This window comes from Lactuca saligna, chromosome 7 (assembly GCF_052625555.1).
Source record: "Lactuca saligna cultivar CGN05327 chromosome 7, ASM5262555v1, whole genome shotgun sequence".
Lineage (NCBI taxonomy): Eukaryota > Viridiplantae > Streptophyta > Magnoliopsida > Asterales > Asteraceae > Lactuca > Lactuca saligna.
Window position 1 is genome coordinate 94201393 of NC_136423.1, and position 19221 is coordinate 94220613.

Sequence of the window (19221 nt, forward strand, 5' to 3'; positions counted from 1 at the left end):
CGCTCATGCATGACGCATGAGTACGCAGCGCGTACTCTAGTACGCCCCGCGTAACGCAGCCTTTCAAACCCCTATAAAAAGGATGCGAGGGTGCCGGCCAAAATTGCTAATTTCCTTCCTTTCTCGCGCTGAAGCTCTGCGTTTCAACCCTCGGAATCATCCCAAAGGCCCGGTTTTCATATCCAAGGTGGGAAGAAAGTTTTACACTCCCGAGACTCCCGAGATTTCCCGAGAATCTTGAGAGATCCGCTTTCTCGAGTAGAAGTTCTGCTCGGTTTTCGTCACGCTTTCTTCAATCAATCAAGTGAGTTCATACCCCTATAAACTACACTTTTAAATGTTTTATAAATACTTTTTATATGCTTTTAAGGGGGGAATACAAGTTAAATACTCGATTATTGTCGTGTGTTATATACTAAAGTTCATTATACGCATTTTATCAACGAAATCATATGTGATATTATAAACTTTATAGGAAACTTTGTATACAAAATGTATCACGATAACATCATAGCTTTTGAAATGAAAAGTGTTGTTATATATATATATATATATATATATATATATATATATATATATATATATATATATATATATATATATACATACATACATATATATATAAATCAAACACTCTGCTTATATTGTGTGTATATGTGTCCATCTTTTGTACTACAAACATACGATTATTTTGGCACGAAAAACATCAATATTTTGGGATACTTGTTGTTAATAAATCAATCATATGGGATTTATAACTAGTATACAAATGGATTTACTACAAGTTTAACAGTTTTACTAAACATATTACTTCAAATGACTTTCTTAAACGTTTTTACATGATTAAAGCTCTTTATCAAACTGTCTTACACACTGTAAGCTTCCTTTCAAACTCGGCTACAAAGGTGTTTTCAAACAGTGGTTTTCCGTGTACTTAAACTGTCTTATCAAACAAAACACTTTCAATCATTTTGTAAACTGACATCAAGTCACAAATTCTTTATTAGACTTTTCAACGGATTTGCAAAACTTCTTTATGCTTTTATATTATAAATTGCATGCCTCTATATGTATAGTTATATAAGAAATGTTTAAAAGACTTAGGAAGGCTGTCCACCCTATTTCCTTTTCCTTGATTTGGATGTGGTCTGGTGGGATATCGGGTACTCCTCCGAAGGTCGTTTAAATATTAGTTATATATCATGTATACATATATGGTCATAAATGTTCCATCAGTAAATTTAGTTCCGATACTCTTGGGTAGCAAGGGGTATCAACCTACTTGGACACTCATCAATTACATTCTAGTAAACTATTATAGGAATTGTTTAGAGTAAACAAAACATTTTCCCTACTACAAGAAATTACACCAGAGTCAGTTCATTCATGAGTCTAAACTACATGCTATATGAAAGAATACTCTTACACGAATACTTATACATGAATACTTTTACATAGACATTATATGGCAAATTACTATTACATGTTAGATGTCTAGATACTGTGATATAGTTCACCTTTCTATCTTTACCTTGTGATACAATCACATCATCGACGAGATAGATTGGACTTTATATCCTAGTACCAAGGGTTACTTTGAGGGACTAACCATTCCGAGAACCACTGTTAGCTACAGAGGTAAATGAACAATCTACGGATGTTTTAGGTTGATACCGTCGCAGGTATACATAAGGGACTAACTATTCCTAAACTCGGCTGTTAGCAACAGAGGTAATGAACAATCTACGGATGTTTTAGGTTGATACCATTTTAGGTATACTTAAGGGACTAACTAATGATAGTTAAACAGGGAAAAACCGTCACATTTTCAAGTGATGCGTACTTTCAAAACAATCGAGTCTTTGTAGGAGATTACTTTTATACTAGTAGGAAATAAGGGATTTTCTAGAGTTTTTCATACTTATACTAAATGTTTCATCAATCATTCACCAGTCTTTCATAACAACTAATCAAAGCAATGACATTAAATACTTATGAACTCACCAGCTTAAATGCTGATCTACACTTTCAAAATAACTTGTATTCTCAGGTTATAAATAGACAGGTGCCGATGCAAGGTTTAGAGAAGACGGAGCAGTCAAGACTCGTCTTTTATTTTGATTAGTTATCTTGTTGTCTTGTACTATGAAAGAAAACAATTGTAATTAAAATTATACTATTAATGCAATGGATGATGTTGTTGCTTATTTACTACTTTAGATTTGTTGTGATACATTACATGACGTCCTCCGCCCCAGAACGTTTCCGTCGTTCTCGGTTTTGGGGTGTGACAACTTGCAAATCTTCCAGCTTAACGATTACCTGAGAATACAAGTTATTTTAAAAATGGACAACATATATAATGTTGGTGCGTTCATAAGTATGGTTAAATAAAAGTCTTTGTATCCTTCGTAAAAATCCAGAAAATCCGATATTTTCTGTAAATTGTCTGAAAATGATGTGAAAATCAAGTATGATTGCATGTGTGAATTTCATAGTTATAACATATATGAGTGTAGTTTAAATTCATTGTATCGTGAATAGGTGATAAATGTATATGAATATTTTCCCAGAAAATCCGATATTTTCTGTCTTAATGTCTAGGTTCTTGTCTCGTTGATTAAGTGTTTTCATATTGACACAATTAAAAATTTAATCTTATATGTGTTAAAGTGGTGTTGAATCTCTACATGAGCCGTTATAACTATGCATGATAATGACTAAGTCGCCCATCTTGGAATTTTTCCAAACGCCGGTATTGCTCAAGATTTTGTCGCCCTAGACTGACCTATTATAGTTGTAGCGAACAGCTAAGGTGTGGGGGGTCACCCCGTATAGATCTATACACAAACTCTTGCTTTCCCTACAAGAAACTCTGGCTATAATTACATGCTACGATTGTACACTCAAAGTTGCCAACCGACAAGTCTCACTAGATACTCAACATTTCCCGTTCGATGTGTTTTTCCCCATGTTTAATGTTTTACGCGTAGGATATAGATTTTTCCATTCCAAAGGTAAGTATACAAATTCATAAACTATGTAGAGGTATATTTACGATCTACAAAGTATGTGAATTTTCATTCCAAACCCAATTAACATGTAAATTGGCCACAAAGGTCCAACAACATAATAAAAGGGTAATTTAGGCCCAATAGGCATGAAAATTGGCCACAAAGGCCCAATAAAACATGTAACCCATAAATTAGGCTCAAATTAACATGTAAGTGGGTCATAAGGCCCACTAAACATGTCATGGAAAACATTGGGCTCAATATACACTCAAATGGGCCCTTTGGGTCCATTAGCCAAATATTGTGAATATTATGCCCAATCAATAGTTATCGACGTGTTTCATTCATTTGTTTTTTATATGTTGTTTGTTTTAGCTCGATGTTTACTAGATTGATGATAAAAGTCTTCCTTTTTGTAAGAATGACATTTTTAGCCAATAATCCTCAAAATTTTAATTTAGACACAAAGTTTTTGTAAAATTGACACTTTAGTCATAACTTATAAAAAATTTCAATTTTGTCCTAAATGTCTAAAAATTTTGGTTTTAACCCAAAAAGTTATATTTTCACATTTAGAACACTGTTTTGCAGAAAAATGCATTTTCAACCCCTTGTTTGTAAAGGTTTACGCTTTCGGCCTAATTTTGGAAAACTTTACATTTTTGGTCCAATTTGAAAATAAATGTTATTTTCACCTCTAAATTTGGTTTATTTATATTTATGACTCAAACTTTGGGCAGTTAACATTTTTAACCCCAAAACTTCATTTTTTTTGCAATTTGGGCCTAAAACTGTAAGGCCCAAAAGTTAGCCCATTAAGCTAAAGTTTGCATTTTTGGCACTTTTTAAAGTATGTTTAACATAAAAATACCTTTTTATACATGTATGACCTGGTTGGCCCTTATGGAAACATAAATGACACTTTTTGCCCTTATCTTTTGTTTTCTCGATAATTTTTGATCTTCTACAAGGTTTTTGTTGAAATCTTTTGTATCTTAAACATGTGATTACTTTTAGCTTGACAATGTGATGTATAAAATGTCATAGTTCATAGATCTTTGCTAAATACTACTTAAAATCTCAAGATTTGCTAAGTCTAACACATTTGTGCCAAATAACTAAGAATCCATACAAAACATGCATATAACACATAGATTTACACATTTTTCTTGTATTCTCCCCCAAAAATCATATGAAAACCGAAAACAGGGGAGGTATGAACTCACCTTTTGCTTGATGTTTCGGTTTTTGAAGAAGAAGTGGAAAGAGATGAAGTGATTTTCGGCCCTAGCAACTCCCTTGAGTAGATCTCGAACTTAAGAAGATTTCTAGGAGTATGATCACCAAAAACTTTGCTTAAAAGAGTGAACTATCATGAAAATGGAGTTATAAAGCTTGGATGTGTAAAGACTTACCAAGAAATGATGATTATCTTGTGAAAATCCTCTTGAAACCCAAGCAAAGTCTTGAGAGTTTTGGAGGAAGAAGATGAATGATTCTTGAAAGTAATGGAGAGAATTTGATGTAATGTGTGTGTGTTGTCTTCAGCCGAGAGTAGAAGAAGAGAGGGGAGAAAGAGAGAGAGAGAGAGAGAGAGAGAGAGAGAGGTGAGGTGACTAGCTTGGTTGCATGGTGGTCTTTGCATGGATACATGATGAACAAAATGGAGGTGGCACCTCCAAAGTCAACCCCCCTAAATCTCTTCTTTTCCTCTCTTTTTTTTATACATGGGCTGAGATTTTGGGCCAAGAAGAAAGGGTGGAGTAGTTTGAGCCCATTAACTTTAGTTAGGATCTTGGATCCTAAACATAAAAAAATTTCGGCTGATTGGTCTCGTGGAAGCATTCACGGTCCAAAGAGAATAAAAGAACGGGCTTATGGCTCCCTAAGGTTAATTTGACTAGTTATGCCCAATAAGGCCCATTAGGGTTAGAATGAATCACTCTAGACCCAAATGGTTCAAAATGTTTTAGATTTATGAATTAGGATCCAATTAGGGCTTCTAAATCCAATAAAGTTGAATTGGGTGCTTGTTGATCCATTAGGACCAATAAAAAAAATCCTAGTCCAATATGGACTCAAGATGGGATTCATAGGGTTTTCAGACTCCTTGATGAACATAATTGATGAATCTTAATGAGCATTAAGTGAGATTTACTTAAGGTACATGTTTCACAATAGATGAACGGTTATACAGGAACAGAATTTCCTAGCTACACTGCTAGTTGTGACAGTTTTGAGCCTTAAGGAGGCAAATTTTAGTCCTTGTGGAAGGAGGTAACGTTAGTTAAGAGATTTAACCCTTGAATTGTGTTTTGGGCCGAAGGGTAGAAAAGGAAAAGTCATATGTCGTGTTCTTACATGAAATATGGATTTTTGTTCGAGAAGTTTTTTTCCAAGATATTTAGATAATATTGTAGACCTCTTCAATACCTTTCCATGGATATAAAGAACGTCGAAAACGGAGTTGGAATGAAGAAGTTACGACTGTTTGAAGTTATCATGATTTTTGGGTCAGCGGCGTACGTTGGTGTAAATTGAGTACGATGGGCATACACGATCAGTTCCCAAACCCTATTTTCATGGTTTGAGCCCTATTTAAGCTCCTTAACTCCCCCAAACTCATTCCATTCTCATCCTCCACCTCTATTAACTTTATTTTGGTAATATTTGCATCAGCTAAGCAACTTACATGTTGCTTAATAACCTCTTCATGCAACAATTCTTTTTCAAATGAATTTATAGTAGCCCATAACATAACCTTCTTTGCTTTATCACATTCAACCAACCTTCCTAATATAGTCTTCTCTTTCATTTTCTATCAAACTTAAAGTGAGTGTCACTGGTAACATCCTTAACTTGAAACTCGCCGACTTCATTACCTAATAATAAGTACATGTTTCCTTCAACCAATGTACATATTTCCTTATGAACTATGATTTCTGTTAAGCATCCTTCATACATACTTGTGCTGACTTCATCCTTCGGTTTTTCACAAACCAATCCTTCTTCAGACATTTGATTGAGTAAAGGTTCTTCAATTTCATTAAATACATACCGTGATCTGATTTCATTCAAAGTCATTTGATAGAGTCGGTTTTCAAATTGCTTTACCTTCATGAGAAATTGGTTCCTTTTATCATGTATCTACATGTATAATCGAAGCATTACGATCCGATCATCAATTTGTGCGAGTTGGCCCAAGATAATGATGTTACTACATAACTTTGGTATGTAGTATACATTTTGTAGTAATCGATTTTCACCATTTTTACAAAGGAATAAAATCGATCTTGTGCCTGCAATTCTGACCTTCGAACCACCTCCAAACTTTACATAACCTTGGATCACTTTGTTGAGATTTCGAAACTTAGTCTTGTCACCGGTCATGTGATTACTCGCAACATTATCAAGATACCATAGCATGGAGGTGTTTTGCTCTTTTTCTTCCGTTTTTAGCTTTAGGTCACGTTTTCTTCGTTCAATAACACTTCATCTTCGAGCTCTTTGTTGTGGACTACTTCCATTAATAAAGCTGGTTCTTTATCCATATGACCTTGGGATAGGTTTGCTTCGTATTTTCTCTCTCTTCTTGGGTTCTTGCATTCGGTTGCATGGTGCCTAAATTCTTGGCAATCGTAACATTGGATGTGACTCTTATCTCGATTATTATACGTACCATGAGTGTCTTCGCGAGACTCATGGTTGTTCCCTTTTCCACGACCTCTGCGATTTGCATAATATCCACTGCCACCTCTTCCCTGGCCACCTTGGTTTTGTGTGTTGTTGCGATTGTTTTCCTGTAAGGAACGAGCATGTTCCTTCTTCTGTTTCTCTTTCTTTTTTGTCTATTATTGGTGAGTAAGTAACATTTTCGTTTCATTTTGTTCTACGCGTTCAACATGCCCACAAATTCACTCCTCATGAGCTTTTAGTCTCCCGATAACCTCGCCAACGGACATGATATCAAGATCAGTAAATTGATCGATGGTTGAGGCAATTTGAACAAACTTTGAGGGCATGGCTCGTAAGATCTTCTTGACCACGTACGCTTTGTTCATTGTGACACCCAATGCTCGAATGTTGCTGACGATGTTACCGATTTGTGTAGAGAAATCATCAACCGACTCGCATTCTTTCATGCTAAGAATCTCGAACTCTGCCTTTAGAGACTACACTTTCATGGTTCAAACTTGATCTGCACCCATATACATGATCTTGAGGGTTTCCAACACTTCTTTTGTCGTTTGCTTCTCTGCTACCGACAACAAGATCTCTTACGGGATAGCTTCGTTGCTCGCTGCCACAGCCATCTTATCCTTCTCGACAACAACCACATTCTGGGGATCTTTAGGTTCAATAGCATCCCATACCTCCGGTGCTTGCATGACCACCTTCATCTTAACCGCCCATACAAAATAGTTGGTTCGGGTCAAGACAGGATATTGCATCTTCGGTCCTTCCATAGTGGGGTTGTGATCATTCGGTTTTTGTCTGATCTCTTATGTGCTTTGATACCAAATGTAAGTTCTAAACCAGCTAATAACCTTGATCAACAAAGTTTAGACTTTGTGATAGCAACAAAGCAACAAGACAGAAAACAGAGGATAATATTGAAAGAACAGGTAGTGAGGTAACAAAGAATGGACATGTTCACCAAGTCTTTCAAGTATACTTAATACAAATGTAGGAATAAAACAAGTGCATGTCTTTGTTCTTCAAAAAGTTCAATGAGAATCGCGAACAGCTGATGATAAAATCATGACTTGTTGACTAAGCTTTTTTCTTATTAAACGTGAACCGGGAATACAAATTTGAGGACTTCAAAACTTAAATTAACATAAAACTACGAGAATTTATTTATACTAACATTAAAAGAAACCTAGTGCAATACGTCTACTTAAAACAGAATCTTAAACAAATACCAAAAACTAAAATATGGTAGCTTTTACGAAAATACCCTAGGACTAATTTAGTCCCAGATTTTTGGATTATTCCCACAATGTGTAGGTAACGAGTCTTTTGTATGCACTTGTGGCCGTGTCAAGAACACTTAATCTATTCCTGTAACCTCTAATTTCATATTCAATCAAAATACTAAAACTGTTATATTTATTAATGTGTTGATCTTTAATTAACTCCGCTTTACAAACTCGTCATCGACTGGTATACTCTGCCAAGAACACAAATCTAACAACGTTAATTTAAACCATAGTTATTAAATCCATAGCGATGGACGTTTGAGCAATCGACTTTTCTGTCTCAATAGCTCCAAATTCTTATAGTGTCCCCTCCTCCCTCTTGAAATGAGGCTCTCAACATGCTCATGGCTTCGAGCAATTGGGTTCAAACGAAGTCTTCTATTTTATCGTTTGGTTATTTTTCAATCTAATATATACTTAGTTACCCCTTTACTCCAGGTAAATTAAGTTTACTCCATGGTTTTTCTAAAAACTCAATTAACTACGTAAATAACAAAACAACTCTTGCATATAATTAAAAAGAAAACAATTTCTTGCATATAATTAAAAAGAAAATAGGAGGAGAACCAGAGAAAATTAAGTCAGAAGTTAACAAGCATGACACTTGACCAATTTCATATATCAACTCTGCACACCGGAGACCCAAGCAAAGGAACCCGGCCCACTACCCCTCTCTTCAATCCAACGAACACATCACATCCCACATGTACTCCTTTACGACCTGATCTTATGTCTCCATACTTCCATCTCATTTGTCCCATTAAAACCAGCTGAAAGCTCACTGCCCCATAACCCTCATCGGTCTCTAACCCATTAACCACCTCCATTGATACCGGCACACTCCCACCACCCAATATCGGCGAAAAAGATACTGTGCTGTCCCTTTCATGGTGCAGAGGTGGTAGCATTAGTGGCGCAGTGATGACTTGATTTTTGTAGAAAAGAAAAGCGGCGAGGTGGTCGTAGTAAATGGAGACACGATTGTTCGGGTTTTTGGTGACGATGGTGAACTGCATGGTAATGGAGATGTACGGAGTAGAGGAAATGTTGAGGGCAAAGACGGACGCATCGACAACTGAAAATTTAGGCTTGTGGGGATGGTAAACTATCCATAGCACGCCTGCAGTTATGCCTGCAAGGAGAAGGATGACAACGATGAAGATGGAGATTCCACGACGGGTATCTTGACGTGTGTAGCGAGAAGTATTGTTGTGATTTCCGTCCTCTACTACTTGTTTCTCCTGGTTTCCCATCTTAGGCGGTGGTTTGTTTGATTTCATTCTACCCTCTTCTTCCCATATATTAAATTCAAGAGGTGGAAGTTAGTCGTGGCAAACGAATAAGAAGAGAAAACTGGAAAACGATAATACATGCGACAAGTGGAAAAGAAAAAGGATATACATCTATTTTTGGTACGTTGTTTACTTGTTTAAAACGGAGTGAGGAAGTGAAACTCAAATCACCCACGATACAAAAGCTTACGAATTTGTATAAACTTTTATTTTAATAAAAATGAATAATTATGATTTTTTTTTGTTAAAACTAATAAAAACATTTTTCTTTAGGTCACATTGATAAACTATGAACTACAAGAACGCAACCCATGTTAGTTAGTATTATATGAGTGGTGAAGGGTATACATTTTAAATAATTATGAAATAATATATTTTTATATCTTAATAAAAGAATCATTTGTCATCGTATTCTAATTTCTACATTCATTTTCGTTCAACCATATTGTTTTTTTCGTGTTTCCATTTCTGCCAAGCATTTATTGTCCTGCAAAAAAGTAATTAATACGTTTAATTCAATATAAGTATATAATCCCTACAAATAAGACATTTCTTTGAAATACAGTTTATTATCTATTGATTTTCAATTACCCTTTGTTTTCTTAAAAAAAAAAAAAAAACAAAAAAAAAACAAAAAAAAAAAAAAAAAAACCCTCTTCAAACCACTTTCTGCTGCACACGCGCAGCAGTTTCGCTCTCGCAGCAGTTTGTTTTTTGTAAGGCTTCAGACTACAAAATCTCTGCGCATGTGTTGTGTGACGCAGCACCTCACTTGGCTCTTCAAACCTCTTCAGCTTTCACTTTTTTCAAGTGTTTTTTTTAATTTTGGTATAACTTATTATTTTTTTTAACCTTTTTTTTACAACTTTGATTTTTTTAAACTTTTATTTATGGATTTGATACAATTTCGTTTTATAGTTTTCATAAAAATTTTTAACTTGATTTTTAATTTTTTTTTTTTTTTTTTTTTACTTTTTTACCGTTTCTGTTAATATTTTCAGTTTCAGTTGCATCTTTTTTAACGTGTGTAACTTTTTACGAACTTTGTAGGCATCGTTTGCAATACTTTCTTAATTTTTTTTATTTTCTTTTTTTATGTTGTTTAAAATTAGTTTTTTTCTAGAATAAAATTGTTAGCTTCATTTATATTTTTTAAGGTTTTTTTTTAATTTTTATATTTTTGTTTTTTTACATGTTCTTTTTAGTATTCTATCAATGTTTTAAGATTAGAATTATTAAAATTTCGGTGTTGAGAACTGTTTTCAGTTTATAAAATTAGTTTATTTAAATTTCAGTTTACTGCAGATATTAAAAAACAAACATACTTCTTATTATAAACTGCAGTCGTTTGTTCCACCTCTTCTGCTACAGGGGATTGCAGAGGTGGTCCGCAAACTTTATGAATTTTCGCTTCGAAAAAACAAATAGCACCTTAATTCCGCAATGTGCCTTACGATTCTAAAATCTAAATAGATTGTAAAATGCATATATACAACGTTTTTATATAATTAATTACCCAAACAATACAAAATTAAAATAGTATACACAACTAAAATATATTTATTTTAAAATAAGCTATTAATTTGAAAGAATAAACAAATAACTTTCAAATGCATATCAAAAACTATATAAATTTACTTGTTCCATACCCTATCATTAGAGATGAGCGTTTGGACCGGGGAACCCTCCGGAACCGAATAGAACCGTTCGGGTCGGGACCGGGACGATATTTTTGTGAATTTTTGGAACCGAGAACCAATAGGAATCTGAACCGATAGAACCGGAAAAACCCGGTAGAACCGGCAAAAACCGAAACTGTTTGTTGCTATTTCTTAAAGATTGGTTCCAACATTGAAGACACGGCAATAACCGGTTGGAACCGGGAACTGACAGAACCGGTGGTCCAGTTCGGTTCTTAATTTCGGCCAACTTTGATTCCCTGGTCGGGTCCGGTTTAGGTCAGTTCCAGCCGGGTCGCTTCCATTGCTCATCCCTACCTACCATCATAAACCATTTAATTTGATTTTATTTAATTTTAGTAACTGATAAGATATATACTTTGAACTTTGAATTTTCATTGATAAATGGTTTAATATGGTAATTTTAAATACATTTTTAAAGAAATTATATTTTCAATAGGAATGTCAACAGAGGCAAACGGGACGGTCATTGTATACCCCGCCTACGCCTCGAAATTTCCCCGTTCCCTTGCCCTAAACCCCTCCCTCGAAATCTATTGCCTTTCCACCCCCATCCCCGCTGTAACATCCCCAAAATCACGACGAGAAAATACCGGTTTAATTTATGCTTTTAAAATGATTTCAGAGTAATTCTTTGATTAAAAGAGTTGTGGAATTTGTTCCCAAAACAAAATATGATAAAAATAAGATTTACCAAAGCATTTCTTAAATAAATGTATTTTTCATTATATTACAATACTTGGGATGTCATGTTCCGATAAACAGACCAAAAGCATAAACATTTCAATACAGACCTTACAACGGTTATTTACAACAACAGGTCTATAATCCACAAATAACTTGATAAGTCATCCAACTTATGCTCTGGCACCACTACCTTTAATACAAACAAAACTGAGTGGGCCAGGCTTAGGAGCCTGCTGAGCATATAGGGTTTTCAACCCACAATAAGTAATCAAATTTATTTTCATCAACCAACAATAACCCAATTACCCATTCCCGTTATTCTCACTTTATGTCCCTAAAACAACTAATACAAGGGACCTAGTCTTTGAATATTTCATCGGGGCGACAACACATGCATTCGGGGGTTTCCCAGTAATATATGTCAAATAAGGCAACCATGAGGGGGATGGAGTACAGCGAATGAACACCCAAGTTCATTGACACCTACAGGTGGCGAGCCTGCTAGCGTTCCACAAGACTGTCTAGAAAAGTATGTATAATGCCCGTAGATCTGGGTTAGTCAATTTAGAGGTAATAGGGATCGAAAATGACTTTTCAACAAAAGATTATTTAGAATAAATAATCTTAACCAAGTTGTAGAATATGTCACAAGGTTTCCGTACATATAAAGAGCGTCGAAATCCGAGTTATAACGAAGAAGTTATAACCCGTCGAAGTTTCGCGACGGAACCGTCACGGCACCGGGAAGCGTAAATAGTGATTTTATGATGGAGGACTTTTTAGCCTTATTGATCTAAACGAAAGTCATAGAATATGTTAAACCGAGAAAATCCATAAAAAGAACGCCCAAATCTAACTTCGTATGAAGAAGTTATGATTTTTCTAAGATTCGGCTTAGCAGTGCACGGCCCGAAACTCGAATTTTAGTTTGAGCAGTTTTTGGCTTATGTGACTTAAATGAGAGTTGAAGATCTCATTAATAGGAACTTAACAGTAAAAATACAGACAAAAACAGAGTCCGTATGAAGGAGTTACGAATTTTTCGCGGTCATTTAACAGTCTAACCGTCTTGTACTGTTAAATTTAAGATCGGTCGAGAATTAGCCAATGGAGTCAAAATGAAAGTTTTTGTTTATTATTTTTACCTACGCGTGGATATAAAGAACGTCAAAAAAGGAGGTCGTATGTGAAAGTTATGGATTTTAGAAGTCGGAAGTGTGTTGTGCGAAAATAGATGATGTGGCACAATCTTGGTCATTGCTTTCCCACCCTCATTTTCTTCACACCTTTCTCATTCTTTCTTCTCTTTACTCTCTCTCTCTCTAGAACCTCTCTCTATCCCCGAAACCCCCCGAAAAGCCTAGGGAACCTCCCTAGCACGAGGCGGAAGCCCCTGAGTGCTCGAAGGCTCTGAGAAGAAGAGTTTTTCCACACGGGAATGCTGCTCCAAGCAAAGCCTGGTTTTCTATAAAACTCGTTGTAAGTGAGCTACGCCTACGCTATTTTTAATATAGCTTTTATTTAATTATATTAACGTTATTAAGAACATATAATAAGTAATTGTGCTATTATTATGGGTTATATAAGTATTATTTAACGGTTATATAATAGTAATAATAGCTAGACTATTAATTAGTCTCGGTGAATAATAGATTAAACTCTAGTGGTAATAATACTAGGTTTCGTCCAAGGAAATTATTTTTTTCAGGAAGTGAAGCAATGTCTAAGTTCGGAATCACCACCTTTTCAAGTGAGTGCATAGTTACTTTCATCTTACACATAGATATGAAGTATTTTATATAAATTACGTGCTATGTGTGCATATTACCTGAGTATTTGTTGTCTATGCTAAATGAACGATTTTATACATGTTTTAAATGATTTAAACTGTATATGTATTTTATATCTAAGATAATGTTGGGGTAAACATGGGTAGATATAATAGATGGAATATAAGTTGAATGATGAGTTGAGAGGTGTTATGGACCACGAGGTGAGGGTGAGAGGTGGACGATGTGAGAAGCCTTTTTTCCCAAATGATGGCCCCGTCATTCAACAGAGTATGGATGACAACCACGGACTATTCTACACAGTCCAGTGGAACACTAGCAGGCTCGCAACCTGTAGGTGTTGTGAACGATGTGTTCACCCGATGTACTCTAAACCCTGGTGATCATACAGACTTGATGTCTAAACCCTGGTGATCATGCAGACTTGATGCCTAAACCCTGGTGATCATGCAGACTTGATGCCTAAACCCTAGCGACTATGCAGACTTAGTGCCCGTTGTGTAAACCGTGGCAACGATGGACTTTGTGCCGATTCCTTAGGATGATCCTTAGGAATGAATGAACGAGGAATAGCTTATTCTTAGGGTAGATCCTTAAGATTAAAGAAGATAATGGGGATGGGTAATTGGGCTGATTGTTTGATTGTTTAAACATAATAATTATATTATTCTGGGTTGAAAACCCTATGTACTTACCAGGTTTCCCAACCTGACCCACTCAGTTTATTGATCTCACAGATGTTAATATGAAGTCACATTATACTGAGAGATTAAGGGGATATAGATCACTAGTGATAATGAATGTAAGTTCTGTTTATGCTTATGTTTCTGTATTAACGATTACATCCCAAATGTTTTAAAATGAATAAAAATACATTTCTTCATAAATGCTTTGATAATGTATTTATCATATTTTACTGGGAACAAATTCCGCAACATTTTTATTAAAAGAAGTACTCTGATTTTTATAAAGCATAAACAAAAATCGGTCTTTTCTGGCCGTGAAAAATGGGGATGTCACAGTATGTGGTCGTCATCTAAACTCCGCTAGATAACTGAATCAAAAACAACATCGAGGCCTCTCATCTGTTTGACACACATCAACTATCTACCCATGTTATACCCAACATATTAGAAGATAAAAATATATATTTTTATACATAGTTTAAAACTTGTATAGCATTCTCACTCAATACGTATTTCATAGAGAATAAATCATATCTATGAGATAGAAGAAAGTGAATATACATTCGCACATATAACAACAAAATATACACATAACACGTATTTCGTATAAAATACTTCATAATTATGCATTAGAAAAAAGTGACTACACACTCACTTGATCAGAAGATGATCGGACAGCACTACGGCTCATAGAAGTAGTATTCTTCGGTAGATCTGGAAGATCTTCACTAAAATTGGCTTCTCGCGGGCAGAGCTTCGGCTCGGGAATCTCACTTCTCAGGATCTTCGGGGCTTCGGGACTTGCTTCGGGGCTCGGGATTAATATTGGGGCTTTGGGATATTTCTTGCACGAAAAATGATGTAAAACGAGAGAGAGAGAGAGAGAGAGAGAGCGAGAGAGAGAGAGAGAGAAGAGAGAAAAGGAGCAAAAAGGTCGGCTGCCCTCGTACCCTTTTATAGGGACTGGAACCCTCACGTTACGCTGGGCGTAACACTCAACTACGTGGGGCGTAGCTCGAATTCATCGTCGCTTACGTCATCGGAGCACTCGAGTCTGAGGCGGTTCATGCACCGGGGTACGATGGGCGTACTCAACTACGTTAGGCGTAGTTCGGATAAGATCAGTGACTCCTTCGGATAATATCTGAATTAAGATTAAATAAATAAATATTAATTATTTAAACACTTCATAAATTCATAGCATCCTCATACGAACTCTGTTTCGACGTTCTTTATATCCACGCGTAGGTGAGACTAAGCTCTACAACTTTCGTTTAGACTCCGTCAGCTAGTTTTTATTTATTTTTTAGTATGTCGGGACAGAAAAACTCCGTTATAAATTCATAACTTCTTCGTCTGATGTACGTTTTGTCTGTCTTCTTATCGTTGCACTACTAATAACGAGATCTTCGATTCTCGTTTAGATTGTTTCGGCTAAAAACCGCTCGATCTCAAATCGAGTATTCGGGCTGCATACTGCTAAGTCGAAACTTCGGAAAATCATAACTTCCTCATACGAAGTCAGATTTGGATGATCTTTTTATGCACGCTCTCAGTTTAATGAACTACAACATTCGTTTAGATCACTGACGCTAAATATCGCTCTATCTCAAATTCATATTTTACGTCATTCAGCGTCGTGTCGGTCCTGTCGCGAAACTTCGACAGGTCATAACTTCTTCGTTACAACTTGGATTTTTGCATTCTTTATATCTACGAAATCCTTGTTTCAACCACTATATCATCATGCAAGGATATCGGGCTTGTCTCACACCTTAATTTTGATACTTATTTTATTCTTAATTCATTAAATTATAATAATTAATAGAACCAACACGTAAATCACATAGCTCACATAATACTTAAACATTTCATCATTCATACTTCAAAAATAGTTACAAGGGTTAACCTAGACTATACATCAATGATAATGTCTAGCCTGAAAACGCGGGTGTTACACCCGCCTCTGAATTCCACTTATTACCCCACCCCTGCCCCCGATTGATTTTAGGCTACCTTCTATGGGCTAAAAGAAGTTATTTTTAGTTAACAAATAGTTATTTATAGCAAAATTTTATATTTTATAAACTTACAAACATGTTTTTTGCTAAATTTTGACAGGTTAAAATGTAACACTATAATTTTTCAAACAAATTTTTTTTTTAAATTAAAATAGTTTATCTCTTTTAACGCTTTTCATAAAAATCCCATTTGTTTAAGTTACAATACATAACTCTTTTGTTTAATCAATTAATAAACCAGAATCCTCAAACAAACGCTTCCCCCGGTGTGTACAATCGAGTCGGTGCCGTCCCGTGAACCTGAGAAACCTGAAAACACATAACACAAAACACTGTAAGCACGAAGTGTAACAGCCTGGAATCTCAGGTATTGTTTAAATTGTGTTTTTGGGGTGTTTTAAGAGGGGACTCGGCGAGTTGGAGCCTAGACTCGCCGAGTAGGACCGCAGACTTGGTCGCGGGTTCGCGACTGGACTCGATGAGTCCAGATATGGACTCGGCGAGTCTGCGCTGTTCAGCGGAAACCCTAGCCGTTCAGTTTTGGGACGTATAAAAAGGACTTATAGGCCGTCATTGTTCGTTTTAGCCTTCTGAGAAGAACCCTAAACCGATTGTGTGCATCTGGAGCAAGGTTGAAGATCATTGTTGAGTTTGGAAGAGTTGTGGTGCAAGGAAGAGAAGGCTTGGTGAAGGGAACAACAAGAGAAGTCACGTTCTGAGGTTTGGGGACACAGAAAGAACACATTATTCAGGTAATAACTTGAATTACATTCCTCCATGTTGATGTGTATATGAATTTAGGGTTTATGGAACCCTTTTTATGGATAGATTGAATGTTACCTTAGTCCCCAAACGATTGGAACCCTGTATTGGGACCTTTAGAGGTCCAGAATGTCCCAAGCCTGTGTATTTCGGGAATCAATAGAGGTTTTGGATTGGAATCCTTATGCCTTAGGTCAAAATGTAAATTATAAGTCTTGGGGTGCAGCATGAGCACCTAAATGAAGACCTTGCGTGATGGACCAGTCTAGGAGGACCAGACCTATGAATGGTCGGGACAATTCTGACCTTAGGAAGCAGTTTGATCGACTGCATGGCATGGACTCGCCGAGTCCAATGAACAGACTCGGCGAGTAGCTTGGAGAATAACTGGGACTCGTCGAGCTGTTCTTCAGACTCGGCGAGTGGAGTCGGGGTGGCCCCGCGATTCTGCCAGGAGTAACTCGTCGAGTCAAGGAGGATACTCGACGAGTAGAAGGGGAATCTTAGAAGATTGGAGGACGTCTAGACTCGCCGAGTCGCCATGGCACTCGCCGAGTCCGGTCAAGTTGACCGTTGACCATTGACCATTGACCAGAGTTGACCTATGTGTGATTTCTTAGGGTCAGTTAACTTGAGAGATAAAAGTGTTAATAAGGGATATATGATATTATAGGGAGTTTGTAGCTCGGCGGATCGAGTACGAGTGATTTCAGGAGTTGCTAGCTTTCAGTATCCACGAGGTGAGTCTTCTCACTATACTGTACCCGGAAGGGTTTGACTGTGTGACCGGAAGGTCGGATATGATATGTGATATTTGTGATATATGTGCTATATGTGGTAAGTTAATTGCTATGCGTGCTGTGTATGTTATATGGGCCGGAAGGCAATGTGTTATATGGGCCAGAAGGCAAAATGTTATGGGCCAGAAGGCAATATGTTGTGGGCCGGAAGGCGATTATGTTATGGGCCGGAAGGCGTTGTATTATGGACCGGAAGGTCAGGGCCTGGAAAGGAGTATATGTGTAAGTTGTATATTGGGGAACTGACTAAGCATTTATGCTTACAGTTGTTATGTATGTGTTACAAGTACTAGCGAGGACCGTGGGAAGGCGCCGGCGTGATGCGTACACACTGAATGATGTTTTAAGATCTTGGGAATTTTATGATTTGTATTTCGACATAAAACTTGGAATAATTATATTTAGTTTGAATAAAAACACTTTATTTGAAATGAAAATTTTGTTTGAAAATTTGCGTTGTTACAATTGGTATCAGAGCCTTGGTTTGAGGGATTCGGGTGTACCTTCGGGTGTAACTGAACTCAAACCGAGGATTTGAGAAAAATTTTAAAAATAAAGGCATAAACTTTTATAAATGATAGCGTGGTAAACAAGAAAGAAGCAGTGTGTACGATCAGTCAGAGCCCGAACGGTAAAGATCCCTAGAATACCTTACAATGTTATGTTGTGAAATGAATTATGAATTGTTATGCATGCTAGAAGACTAGGTATTCATGATAGGACTAGAGTGGCCTGATTTGTGATGCCTTAGTCTAGGAGTTTGTTGATATGAGATATTTGATAGCGTGAAGGTAGATAGTGCATATCAAAAGTAGAGTACTCACTATTCGGGGTTTGGGGAGGAAGATTTGGGACGAACGTTGATACGGTGTGGTCGGTAGTATTGGGCCCGTACTACCGAAGACACCGGGTCGGTGGGAGACCCAAGTAAGAATCCCTGGATATCGGAGACTGAGTAGGGTTGCATTATCGAGTGCAATTGTACTTGATGGAGTCTCTGATAATTTTATGTTATATTTCAGAGACATTATGGTTACAACACGCCACGGGACGAGTTCGAGCGGTGTGAGTGACGAGGAGATTCGTCAAATGATTCAGGAGGAGGTAGCTGCAGCGATCCGGGCTGAGATCCCGGAGATGTTTGGGTCTATCAAGACCACCCTGATGGAGACGTTTGAGGAGCGGTATGCCGCACTGACTGAAGCTGCAGCCGCTGCCGCTACTGCAGCTGTGGCCGCTACCAGGCCACAAGGGGGTGACTCGTTGCTATTCAGGGAATTCAACAACACGAAACCCCCTGAGTTCGATGGGACGCAGAATCCGATTGCTGCGATGAGGTGGATCGCGGATATTGAGGGGTGCTTCTACACTTGTTCATTCCTGGAGCACCTGAGGGTACGGTTCGCTTTGAACCAGCTCCGTCTGGGAGCGAAGGATTGGTGGAAGTTCGTGACAGCGAACTTCACTTTGGCGGAGATTACAGCAGT

The 19221-nt window shown here is 36.9% G+C and overlaps 1 protein-coding gene across 1 annotated transcript; it reads right to left on the reverse strand.

Moving 5' to 3' along the window:
• Window positions 1-8510: 8510 nt before the first annotated feature.
• On the reverse strand, window positions 8511-9303 carry LOC145006339 (Late embryogenesis abundant (LEA) hydroxyproline-rich glycoprotein family). The gene has a single exon (XM_078965429.1). It carries the CDS (start codon window positions 9274-9276, stop codon window positions 8611-8613), a length of 666 nt encoding a protein of 221 aa, XP_078821555.1. The 5' UTR covers window positions 9277-9303; the 3' UTR covers window positions 8511-8610.
• Between the last annotated feature and the right edge of the window lie 9918 nt (window positions 9304-19221).